Source organism: Gymnogyps californianus, chromosome 6 (genome assembly GCF_018139145.2).
Source record: "Gymnogyps californianus isolate 813 chromosome 6, ASM1813914v2, whole genome shotgun sequence".
In the NCBI taxonomy this organism is placed as follows: Eukaryota; Metazoa; Chordata; class Aves; order Accipitriformes; family Cathartidae; genus Gymnogyps; species Gymnogyps californianus.
Window position 1 is genome coordinate 24,998,762 of NC_059476.1, and position 13,645 is coordinate 25,012,406.

Sequence of the window (13,645 nt, forward strand, 5' to 3'; positions counted from 1 at the left end):
TTGCAGTACTAGAGTACAGCACAGTAGTCAAGGTGATGTACTTGGTGCTGTGCAGCTTGCTATATTCTGTTTCCCCTCTCTCTCTGCCAGGATCTCTTGTCTTGCCTTTTTGGTCCTTGTCCTGAAGTTCAGTGTATGTTGCTCTAGGAAAGTAGTACAGGACAAGGATGAGGTGTGGTGCTACATGAAAGTAAAAGATGTAGTTGTAGTGGTTCATGAGAGCATGCTGTTAAAGGAAGAGTGGGTGAAACATTCTTTTACTTCTCCATTTTCCTCCTGACTAATTAACTTAGGAATTTTAAGGTCATTGAAATAGCTATACAACTTTCAGTGTTTTAACTGAAATTCCTATATATCATTGTGTGTGCATAATAAAAATATTCCCTATGTCTCTAGCTACACCTCTGGTTTTACCCCTTTGAAAACTCCTAAACCTTCAACTGGAGGTTAGGGTTCTAATACAGTACTGCCATCTTACTTCTCTAAAAACATGTCCCTGATTTGGGTTCTCACAGTGGATTTAGCAGGGATGTCTGTCTGACACAGTAATTCTGCTTCTCCTCCTTCCTCTTATGTGTAAAAGAAAGGTTGGAAAGGTTTTGAAGGTTTTACTGTTACATTTTGCTAGTGGGTTTCTGAGCTACAACTTTTAAAATAAATGTCATGCTAAAGGATGCAGAAGTTTTCTTAGCATTGGATGATTATTATGAATATTTTTATGAAGGATTTTCTTTTCTTTGTAGCACGTGAGCCACATGAGCATGTTAGAGTAGTACTTGGGCAGTTTTTTGTGTAATAAATATTTGCAATACTGTGGGCACATTTCTATTACTTTAATGTCTAATATATATATAAAACAAAGTAATCTTGTTTTGGAAAAACAGTGATTAGGAGATGGGATAAGAGAAGAGACTCTTCCTTGTGGAATCCTATTTAAAAGTGATCATGGGGTACAGAAGATGACAGTGTCATACATAAAAGTGTGTGGTCGCATGAAATACAGGAAGGTTAGCTAATGCCACATAGTTCTTTTTCTGTAATACAAAGAAAATAAGTCCTGTAGTACTGGAATAATTTTTTTGCCTGTTGACCATCTGTAGGAAGCCCTTCCCAGGCAAATTACTGTGTAGGATTAACTAAAACCAGGTGTGTGTTGGCCTCTGGCACTGATGGTGATTACTACATCTGGTAGCGAGAATAGGTCTTGTGATGGATATAAGCTTATGGCACCAAAGCATTCGAAAGACTTAGAAGTTTTTGGTTTTGTTGTTGCCTCTTAAGAGCTAACCAAATTTAAGGATGTGAGAGTGGAAAAGGGGCTAGTTCTTAAACTGGTGGGCCCTTGGAGTTCAGTAAACCAGATGGTAGCCCCAGGCTGTTCAATCTCTAATTAGAAGTAACCTGTTGGAATTAATTACTTCAGCATCTCAATTAAGAAGGCAGAATCTGTGGAAGAAAACTTTCCGCTGCAAAGTAAATAAGCTAACTTCAAAGAGCAGGATGGAAAAGGAAATGGAAGCATTTGATGCAACTATATAGCTTTGTTTGGATTTGCAATTTGATCATGCCTCCTGATACCTATTTCTTTTACTGCAAATATTTTTAAACATTCTGTTTCTATATACTTACAATATACTACTCTTCGGTGTATCATTCAGTGTTGTTCCTCTCTTCAGTCATTAGCAACCAGCTAAACCTGTACTTCTGGTGTCACAAATGTTGGCTTTCAGCATACCCTTTTTCTTCCTAGCATTTAAATAACATTCACCATTCTTCGTTAACACCTTCGATGTTAGGCCTGAGTGGTTTACGGCTTTTCTACAAACACCACTTGGTCTTACAGTTTTGCTCTTTCCTTTCCTTTTGCTATTTTTGTTTTTGCTATTGTTACAATTTCTAAAGAAAACAGAGTCTGTTTCTTTGGTTTTGTTATAATGCTCTTCATAAACTATCTCATTTTGCTTTCAGGTCTTTGGCAGTAATTTCTACTACTAGTGTTGACATAGATAATCCAACGAGAGCATGGAAAAAATAGCAGTTTCTTGAAAACTGACTATTGCTTTAAAAGGCTAATAGACTTTCTCTACAGTTTAGGCAAATGTAGTCTGAAGTTAAGTGGTTTGATATGCAGTAATTTATTAACACTGAACATGTGCATCTCCTTTGTGCGTACAGTAAACTCTATGGTGATGAAGCAGTTGTTGTACTCAGGCATAGTGCATTGGTGTTTTTCTCCAAAGAAGCACATTTTTGCCATGCCTAAAAGTAGGCAGGCAGGCTGTATACTTGGGAGATCTTGCTATCCCAGCTGCTTCTATTTATACATACTGTGGACTACCTTTTAAAGAAAAGGGGGGCGGGGAACAAAAAGAAAAAAAGGGGAAAAAAAATAGTTGGATGTTATGTCATAGTGTGAAATGTATTTCCAAAGTGTATATGTCTTTAAATTTCTTTAAAGACTTTTAAGTACAGTGGCATAAGTAACATGTATAAACTGTAGTACTATTTGGCAGTAGTTACAGATTTTTAATGCTGATTTTTATTTTCCAAATTTTTGCATAGGTCTGTAACCAGTGATGAAGGATCCGTGAATGCATTCACAGGAAGGGGGTCACCTGGTAGGGGTCAAAAGACTAAAGTCTGTACCACACCTTCATCTGGTCATGCTGCATCTGTGAAGGATTCAAGCAGCAGATTGCCTGTTACAGACCCCACTCGGCCTGGTGCCACCACCAAAATCACCACCACCTCCACCTACATATCTGCCTCTACACTTAAAGTTAACAAGAAAACCAAAGGGCTCATTGATGGCCTTACTAAGTTCTTTACACCATCACCTGATGGTCGCAGATCACGAGGTGAAATAATAGACTTTTCAAAGCACTATCGTCCAAGGAAAAAGGTCTCTCAGAAACAGTCATGCACTTCTCTTGTGTTGGCTACAGGTACCACACAAAAGCTAAAACCTCCACCTTCTTCACTTCTACCCCCAACCCCCATCTCTGGTCAGAGCCCCAGTTCGCAAAAATCCAGCACTTCCACTTCTTCTAACTCTCCCCAAAGTTCTTCCAGTCAGTCAAGCATACCCTCCTTTAGTAGCCTTCCTAATAACAGTCAGCTAAAGGGACTCTTTGATGGACTCTCTCATATCTATGCCACTCAGGGACAGTCTCGAAAAAAGAGACACCCAAGCTATGCACCGCCCAAGCGTTTGCGTTGTAAACCAGAATTATCTTCCACATCAAAATCTAATAGCCATTTCTATGGAAAGAAAGAGGTTAGGAGTAGGTTTATTTCTCATGCCTGTACCTCTGGATGGGGTGTGTCTAGAGGACACGCTTTTAAAGCAATTGCTCACCTCAAGAGAACAACTTTCCTTAAAAAGCACAGGATTCTAGGCAGATTAAAGTATAAAGTGACCCCTCAGATGGGGACCCCCTCACCAGGGAAGGGGAGCTTGGCAGACGGAAGGATTAAACGTGATCAGGATGATGGTAAGCAAAGGTCAAAGCGCCAACCAAACCTGCGTCCCGTCCAAAACCAAAATTCTTATATTGTCACATAGGTCTTAGCTATTTCTCTTGTTCTTACTTCACTTTCATACAAAAGCAACGAAACTTTGACCTTTTATCTAATGCTGACTAAATCTCCAAAATGTTTTTTTTCTGACTAATACCACACCACCTTTTTATTATTTTTTGCATTTGTAGTGACACTAGGAGCCCCAAATGCCTTCATAATGTTGCTTATGGCTGTGTAGTACCGCATGAGTAGCCACTTTTCATGCTACTTCCTTGTTCTTCCCCCGCCCTTTCTCTGGCAGTAGTGCTGTCATCATGATTGTGTGCTGTCAGTGCTTATAATGGTGGGCATTTCCATTCATTTCCCTCTGCTCCATTGCTTTTTCATGAACAATTCCATCCTGCTACAGTCTCCACAACACTTGATCTGTACTGCTGTGAACTACCTTTTTTATAATTACTTTTATTTAAGAAACAATATATTTATAATGTTTGAATGTAGACTTAGCTTAGCATTGGTCTCCAACTTTTAAGGGCAACTTTTTTTCTCTCATTTTTGTTTTTACCTTGTAGAGTATACTGGAATTTATCAGGTGGCATAGTTCTAGTGGTAGAATATACTCCATTTCATGAGGTTCAAAACTAATTTAGAAGAACTGGACTGTAAAGGCTTATACAGACAGACAAGCAAGTACCAAAAATAGTTCATGCAACAGCAAACTACAAAACAAGAAGGGGGGAAGGTTTCATTTATGTTACTTAGTAATCCCAAATTTAGTTAAAATGGGGAGTCATAACAGCCATGGTTGCTACAATCCTATTTAGGAGTTTCACTTTGGTAAGGCACATGTAACCTTCATGTCTGTGAATAAACTTTTTGCTGGTTTTAAATAACAGATACTGAAATCAAACTAAGCATCAAACAAGAAAATATGGATGTATTTCTGGTGGGAAGCAAGGACACTGTTACACAGGAGGATTTGGAAGTATTTAAGCAGGCTCGAGAACTTTCCCTGGAGGTAAGAATCATGTTGCATAAAATGTAGTTATTTCTGTAAATAAAAACTCAGTTCATTTTCATATGTCTATTCATCTTCATTTTTAATGTATTCCTTTTGATCTAATGTGTCATGCTTGCTGTGAATTTAATTTGGGAGACACTGTATATACAGTTACATTCTCCTAGATAGGAGACAAGGCATCACACTGAAATGGGTCAGATGATAAGTGACACTTGGGATAGATTTTGAAAGATACACTTGAGCATTTTGGACACAGGACTACCACTGATTAAGCATAGAGAATAAGCATAGCTGGCATCCTGGTCAGGATTGAGAGGATGTTGGTCGGTAAGAATGTGCCTGATGATTTTTCTCTGCGGATAAAGCAGCCACTGTGAAAACTTAAGTCTGTCCCAGCAAATACTGTTTGTTAGGAAACTGGGTTTAGTGAGTTAGTAACTTCATTTTACCCAATGATGTAACACACTTCTAGTGTAAATGCTATAGACTTTTTCTAGCAGTGAATATTTGAGCTGAGTCTGACTAGAAGTGTTTATACCAACTGGTGTTAATGCTCTTTAAGTTATGTAGTGGTAATCTAAAGCTTGTGGAGACTGAGCTTTTTTTTTCTTTTCTTTTTTTCCCCTCTCTAAGGAAAGCTGGACATGGCAGCTGAATCTTCCTATAGCAAAACAGACTTTTACTTTTCTGTGTCTATGAAATGAGCAACCAGTGTCTTTGAGAACCTGGGTCAGAAGGGAGGTGCATGTAATGTTTCAACTGCTGCTTTTTATAAAATTGCATCATAAATGAGTATGTCTTGACTTCTATTACTGAAAAAAGTACACTTTTTTTCAAGTTTAGTGTACAGGAACTCACATTACCTGCTATGGGTCAATGCAGTGACCCTTTTATAGTCTTAATTCAGAGCGTGTTAACCAACAAACTCAAACCAAGTTCAAAGATTCAACTTCTTTATTAGTTTGTACTTTCATTTGCTCGTGGAAATGGTTCCCACCTCCTCCTTTCTTTGTCTTTCATATGCAGTCCAAAAATGTTAGATGGTGAGATTTCTAAAATTCATGGCATTGAAATCACTTTTTCCCCACCACCACCTTTCTTTCTTTTTTGTATTTCACCAGCCCTTTAGAGTCTAGCAGTCATTTTCTGATCAGCTCAACTTCAGTATGATAGCTGAGGTTATTGTGTGTTAGTATACTGTTGACTGTTATGAGGTGAATTCCAAGGACTCTAGGAGGGTTCTGCTGATGCCTTCTCCCTCATTGTTTTGACAAAAGGACACCTTTGGGTTTGAACCAGAACTGTAGAGAAGTCCTCGCACTAGATGCTATGGGAGAACGGAGGCATTTGTGCCTCTTATTTGCCTGCACCATGCACCATCTATTTGTATGCACTTACTTGTAAGCGCTGCTCAGTTAACTTCATGTTTAGTTGTTTGGCACTTTGAAAGAAATTTTCACTGTTTACGTTTGGCTGTTCGCAAACTCTGTCCTCTGTCTGTCCAGGTTGGAAGAACTTAAGCAACTGATTTGAGTATTTCAGGTTTCTCCCACCTTCACTGGGTGAAATTGATGATATAAAGCTAACTTTCCTTTTACTTTTTCTATAACTAATATTTTGCTTTTATTGCACCTGACAGAAAATTGGGTGTAAAAACACTGGTGAAACAAGTGGGCGATACCCTTCAGTGATTGAGTTTGGAAAATACGAGATCCAGACCTGGTACTCTTCACCTTACCCACAGGAATACGCAAGGTAGCGAGTTGTCAAGATTGTCATACATTGTTGGAATTTTTACTAATGTGATAACTGTAATTTATTTTCTTACTCTTTCATAATTGTTTATAATTTACAACTTCTTTTAAAAGTAAATATGCTTTTGTAATTGTAAGTGAGAACAAGGATTTGTCTTTTTTTAACTAGTTCTAATCAGAGATGCATTAAAAAGATGACTGTTCCTAGTCCTGCCTAAACGTAATCTTGCAGGGTGTGCTGGCGTGGTTTTGTTTGGGTTTTGTTTGTTTGTTTGTTTTGTTGTTTTTGTTTGGGGTTTCTTTTTAACCATTGCAACCAGGTATGTCCCACGTCTGGCCGTTTAGAGCAATTAATCTTGTTTGTTATCCAGAATTTGTTAACCTACTTTTTCTAGGGACCAGGGAGAAGTCTGAACATGCTAGATAAATAAAGTCAAAGTGAGCAAGTTGTGGCAACAGCATCTCTTTTCTGGCCCTTGCCAGAGCACACCTCGGAGTCAGGCAGAGAGCATGAACTAGTATGTGTGCTGAGTAGATCTCTGCTGATTTTTGCATGTGCTGAAAATAAATGTTTTATGACTCCATTGGATCTGTGGCACGCATGGAGATTTTCAGAACTGTATGTTTGACTGTATGTATGTCAAGCTCTACTACTATAGCAAGCAACCAAGTTACGGGATTTGTTCCAAAATGGCTTTGCATAGCGTTATTGTAAGCTGCCTTTTGTCTCCATTCCTCTTATTCCTGGATATCATCATCTTTGCGTGGTGGGAATGAGGGATATATTGTGAATTGCTAATATAAAAATCAAGGGCTAAAAAAAGTGTGGAGAGCATTTCTATTTCCTTTTATTATGACTGCTTTTATAGCTTTTATTTCAGTTACTTCTTTATTCCCTCAATTTATATCATGTTGCGAAAGTTCCCTGTTCCATTAAGTAAATTAATCCCAGACAGAGGTATAACGATGGATAATTATTAGTATGAGGCAACAGTGGGATGGCATCTGCAGGAGGCAGTGTGGTTCTCGGCTCTGAGTGCAGTGGGATTATGTTGTGGAACAAACAGTTCAAACTACTTTCTATGTTGTTGATAAACTTTCTTAGAATACTGGAGTAGTGTAAACCATGGCTATGATCCCAATGTGATCCCAGGATGTGCCAGTAGCTTCAGAGCAGATAAAGCCTGTCCTCTGCTCTAAAACTTTGTAGACTAATTAATTTCTGCAGCAGTCTTCCACTGCTTCAGTAATGTAAAAATGAAGGTACATAGCCATAAAATTCACTGAAAGGAGTGGTTTCTGATATGTGGAACACTAGCCGGCATTGTCTTACACGGGGCATGTGGGTTACTTGTATGTAGTCTGAACAGAATCCTTCCCAGAGGAGTACAATCATCTTTATTGCCTGTGTCATGGAGATGTGTGGAAGGGAGACTTTTTGCCTACATGCAAACTGTTTGGATGGGCTTCTGTGTTCAAGTAAAGTGATAGTTTAGGTGGAGGTGAGGGGGTACAGTCCTACTACAGTTTGCTGTCCCACCCAAGTATTTGGAAGACAGTGGGAAGAAAAATCATCTCCTAGCCTTCACCACGTACAAAATAAGGAAAATAAAAGGGAAGGAGCTTCCTTGTATTCTGCTATGCACCTCCTTTGTCTTCACTGGAAGAAGGGTGAAATCTGAGGTATGACTCCAGTGTGCCTACTTTGATGGAGGTGGAATGTGGGAAGGGGGGAAGTAACTGGGATCTTCTGGAGGCTGGACCACAAAACGGCTGACCACAGTCCAACTCTATTGAATTACGTTCACGGTGATTGATCTTTTCTTATCTTTCTTTTCTAATGGTTGATGTGTGTATGTGTCATCATTTGCTCTAATGTGATATTTATTTATTTATTTAAACTTAAGCAGTGTTTATTTATGGTACCTTATATTTAAATGGGGAAGGCCTTTCACTTTGTGGTAACTTTTTTTGTTTACAGATTTTAACAAATTTTTTGTATAAAATATCTTTCTAATTTTCATACAGATTACCAAAGCTTTACCTGTGTGAATTCTGTCTTAAATACATGAAAAGTAAAAACATTTTGTTAAGGCACTCAAAGAAATGTGGCTGGTTTCATCCTCCAGCCAATGAAATCTACAGAAGAAATGACCTTTCAGTATTTGAGGTAGGTATATCAAAAATCTAAATTTCTGAAAGTAACCAGTTCGTAGACATTACAGACTAGTTGTAGAACTAGTGAAAACTTTAACATACTTTAATACTTCCTTGGAGATTCTTCTTATACTGCAAAAACAAGTCCATCTTCTCTGTCCTGTTCCACTCTGCCATGTTCTCTCACAAGTCTTACTTTCTTTACTTGTACTTCATGCATTAGCCAGCCTCTTAAGATACTTGTATAGCATGCATCTTAGATGGGGACTGCAATGGAAGCCCTTTGACTGGATTGCCTTTCCCTTCTCAGCAAAAGTACCTCTTGCACCCATACATTTCTGGCTATTTGAGTATCTTGGGTGTAGGGAGAATACTAATTGTAATGTAGATGCTTCCAATGTGTAAAAGCAAGCAAAGCAGTTTCTTGTGTATTGTTCTAAAAACACAAATGTAGCTACTAAGTGCTTTTTGCCTTCCTTTTGGATGTTTGAGGAACTTGCCCTGAAACATCCTGGTTGGGTGACGGAGGTTCAGGTCAACTTTGGCCAGAACACACTGCCTTTAATTTAGAAAGTCCAGAGTTGAGCTTGTAGGTATGTATTCTTTTATAATCTAACTTATTCTCTCGGGAGACAACTTCTTTTAAAGTTTGAGATTTTAAGGATGTCCTGGACAATAGAATTCTGTGTTTCAGATAGCATACCTGCAGTTATTAAAGCAATGCATTAACCTCCTGTTGTGGTTTAACCCCAGCCAGCAACTAAGCACCACGCAGCCGCTTCCCCCTCCCCCCTTCCAGTGGGATGGGGAGGAGGGGGGAAAAAAAGGTAAAACTCGTGGGTTGAGATGAGAACAGTTTAATAACTAAAATAAAATAAAATACACTACTAACTAAGAATAATAATAATAATATTATAATAATAATAGTAATGAAAAGGAATATAACAGAAAAAAAAAAAAGAGAGAAATAACACCCAAGAAAAGACAAATGATGCACAATGCAGTTGCTCACCACCAGCTGACCGATGCCCGAGCAGTGATCTGCCCCTCCTGGCCAACTCCCCCCTGTTTATATACTGGACATGATGTTCTATGGTATGGAGTACCCCTTTGGCTAGTTTGGGTCAGCTGCCCCGGCTCTGCTCCCTCCCAGCTTCTTGCACACCTGCTTGCTGGCAGAGCATGGGAAACTGGAAAGTCCTTGGCTTAAGATAAGCGCTACTTAGCAACAACTAAACCATCAGCGTGTTATCAACATCATTCTCACACTAAATCCAAAACCCAGCACTGTACCAGCTACTAAGAAGAGAATTAACTCTGTCCCAGCCAAAACCAGGACACCTCCACATTCCTATTTCTCAAGAGTTGTTACTGACTGCATTAACAGAAAAGACTGCTGGGGTTACTAGGACTTCTTTTGAAGCTGTTTCTCAACAGCAGTATTTCGATGTGTATACTGATAACTTCTTTTTAATTGCAAGTATCATAGATTCTACTTGAAACTTGTGTTTTCATATTGTATAAATGTCTGTTGTGCTTGGTCATTGTTTGAACAGATAATGGCAATGGTAGATGCAGTCTTGAAGTCCTTACTTAAATTAGAACAAGATCTTAATATTTGGTTCACTTGTTTGTTTTTGTGCTATTAAAAAAATAGCTATCTGCATCAAGATTGCTTCCTTCCTGACTTGGGCAGTTTTTTATAAAGATTGTAGATCTGCCAGCAAAAGACTTAAGTTGTAAACAGCCTTAACTCTTTTCCTGTTAAGAAACAAAATTGTCCTAGTCAGTCCAAAATAACTTAGGTTTTCTCTATTAGCAGGTGTTAAGAATTGTGCAACATACAATAGGCAAATCCTGCTTTCCAGTTTATTCTCATTAGCTACTGCCAACATGTGAATAAAAACTTCTTAAAAAAAATAAAGTGAAATACAGGTCTGGGAAGGTGGGGGATTGACACAAAAAACACATGGAAAACAAGGTGCATGTGAAAGCAATGTCCCAACTCTTCCTCCAGTGCTTTTATTCCCTTTCTCTGTTTTAGGTGCTTTTATTCCCTTTCTCTATTTTAGGTGCTTCAATAAGCACTTATGTTAAGACTTTTGAAATAAAGTGGTTTTTTTGTTTCAAAGGTTAATGTCAGTTGTTACTCTGATAACTGTAGAAACTTACTCATAAGTTGATCTCCTTCCTCATAAATACTTTCAGGAATTCTGTGCACTCATTTTCTATTAGGCAGAATGAAGGGTTTGTGGTTTCCTTCATGCTTTCTGTTTTTGAGAGAAATAGAAATTAGTTTGGCACTTAAGATTTAGGTACCTCTGCCCAGAGCATGAATTTGACAGATTTGAGAGAAGACTTTGACATAGTTTACTACTAGGCTGTAGCCAAGAAACTTTTGACAGATGCTTACTTTTGAACTTGCAGTCCCGTGTCGTGTTGTCGCGTCCTGTCGTCCGTCCGTGTGTCCGTCCCCCCCCCCGCCCCTCGCATTTAAAACTGATGAACAAGCTGTGTTTGCCTGGAATTTAGGAAGTTTTTTACATTTCTGTACAAATGTTCTTACTGAAAAAGATAGATAGCTTACATAATTTGGGTTTTCAGGGTTATGGCTTACCCAGTGATGATTTCTACTTGCCTAATGTTCACATTTAATTTGCACACTTGCTAATAAGTGTGAAAAGGAATAAAAAGCATCTGGACAATGGAGTGAGTTGTATGAGAGCTTAATGTATTTGATAGGTTCTTGAGTGCTGTATGCAAGTTTATTCTGATGCCTTTAGGAGCAGTAGCTGTCCATTAAATGTTTTTTCTTTAATCCAGATAATGCGACTATACTACTGAAGTCACCTTGAAATCCCTAAATATATCCTAAAGGTTGGGTTTTACTCAGATTTATAACTAGGATTCTTACTAAAAATAAATTAGAATAGAATATGACTTCTTTTTCAGCATGGTGTGCATACCACTTGGCTGTCTCTGTGAATGAAATATAGCTAGTGACTTTATCGAAGAACATCAGTTCAAGCAAACCTTTCTGTTAAGAAGATTGTTTCAAAAATGCTGTTGCCTTTGACTGAGCCTTCCCTTTCAGGGAGCAACTAATTGATGTAGGAAATCTGCATCTGTGTCTGGCTTTTCTGTAGCGAGTCACAGCTTGACTCTTTACACTTGTAACATACCTAGACCAATTGTAGTACCTAGCCTGAAAATTTACTGCTCTCACTCACTAGCGTTTTATCCTGGCATAGAAATTTTGTCTTGTCTAATTTATCTAAAACATTGCTGCGATTGGTGCGTAATTGGCAACTCATTCATTGGCCTTACACCTTAAGGATTCAACAGAATATACTTCATTGTTTTGGGGTTTTTTTAATTGTTGTACACCACTGCCTTCTAGCAAACCACAGTTTAATATAGTTTTGACTAGTACATTTTTGTTGTCTGCTAGCCATACTCATTTTCATTCCAGGAATGAAGTGAAAGAGGTAAGTCTAACTTGAACAGTTAAAAGATGAGGTTACTTTGTTTAATAAATCCAGATACTTGGAGGATACTTACAAATGCAAAGTAATTCGTACTAACTGGAGAATTCTTATTTAACAAGAAGCTGGGGCATTTCTCTTCTGAACCTTAACATGTTGGGGTTTTTTTTCTGTAACACCATATTGTTCACATTTCCTTCTAGGATATGATTGATTCAATAAGTTATTTTGTCCTAACATGTTGGTGGCATTGGAAATAACTGCATCTGTCTTGCTTTCTAGGTTGATGGAAATGTGAGCAAAATTTATTGTCAGAATCTTTGTTTGTTAGCTAAGCTCTTTCTGGACCACAAAACCTTGTATTATGATGTTGAACCATTCCTCTTCTATGTCCTTACAAAAAATGATGAGAAAGGCTGCCATTTAGTTGGATATTTTTCTAAGGTAAAAAAAAAAAAGTGGTTTGTTTTTTTTTTTTTAAGCATTTGTAATTTCCTAGTCTCCTTAATACTTGTGCCAACAGCAAAGAAAAACAATTCAGAAGCTTGAAATCTTCTCTGTAAATCTCAAATATAATGTGCATTGTCTCAAATACACTTGTACTTTCTTGTCTCAAAGACTGATGCAAATTGAGAAATTGTATGTGCATTCAGCCACATGCATTGGTTTTGGGTTTTTTTTGTTGGTTTGGGGGTTTTTTGTTTGTTTGGTTGGTTTTATTTGTTTCCAGAATGTGTTGTGGTTTCAGTTGGAAATTAAATCTTTTTCCTTTCCCTCCCATTTTTGCAATAGTATACCAAGTCTAACTTCTGAAAGTGCTAGGTATTTGAAATGTTGATGTGTTTTCATGGTTTTACTGCTAGCAGTTCAAGCTGGCCATTTAGACATAAATGGCTAGCTGTGTTCATCTCCTGTGTACAGTCTGATCTAATGCAGTTATTCGTTGCACCGAATGTAAGAATGCATAGCCTAATTTTATGGTGGATGCCTTCTTTAGAGTGGATGTCTCTGTTGGTTGTGGTTTTGCTTTGAATTTTAAAGCAATAGATGGCTGCTATAGACAAAAATAGTACTTATGTGGACTGTCTTGACAAAGATGACCAAAAATAATGGTGAAGTATAATTAGATGTGCCTGCAACAGGAAAAGCTTCCATTGTTGTCCATAATTTGTCCATAAGAAGTGTGATGAATTGGTACAGTTACTCAGAAATTCAGTACTTCTTGCACCTAGTATCACCACCTCCTACCACCCATATAATTTTCTTTAAGAAGCGATTTGTATGAAGATAGTATTTTGAAGAAGTCTAAAAATCTTGTCAGAGTACCTGCATATTATACAGTGCTCTTTTGGGGGTCTGACCAATTCCTTTCAAGATGTGGGCCTTGCTGGGATTAAAGTAACAGTGAGATGTGTAGGCACAATTTGCGCTGTCTTTTATGTCAGTCAGAAGTTCTTGTGGCATATAAACATGTCAACTCTGATATAGGCAAGTATTTTCTAGAGTTATTTAAGATACCACAGGTGTTAAGGCGAGTCTCTCTTGGTGTTTGTTCCTTCTTTCAGCAAGGATGCATTTTCTTCCCCCGCTTCACCCCTGTTGCTTTTGGCCAGTGTGTTTGTCACATCTGATCACAAATGTTTTAGCTACCAAAACTTAGGAAAAAAACTTCATCTCAAATTATTTACTGGGTTACATGTGTGTGT

General features: G+C 38.1%; 1 protein-coding gene across 4 annotated transcripts in view; it reads left to right on the forward strand.

Moving 5' to 3' along the window:
- KAT6B (lysine acetyltransferase 6B) overlaps positions 1–13,645 on the forward strand; it is a 117,653-nt gene that overhangs the window by 69,113 nt on the left and 34,895 nt on the right. For 2 of the 4 annotated variants that reach the window (XM_050898792.1, XM_050898793.1), the window contains exons 7-11: positions 2,563–3,494; positions 4,419–4,540; positions 6,183–6,298; positions 8,326–8,467; positions 12,222–12,383. In XM_050898792.1, coding sequence (XP_050754749.1) covers positions 2,563–3,494; positions 4,419–4,540; positions 6,183–6,298; positions 8,326–8,467; positions 12,222–12,383 — 1,474 coding nt within the window. The remainder of the gene's footprint in view (positions 1–2,562; positions 3,495–4,418; positions 4,541–6,182; positions 6,299–8,325; positions 8,468–12,221; positions 12,384–13,645) is intronic. The other 2 variants (XM_050898794.1, XM_050898795.1) reach the window with 2 other exon arrangements.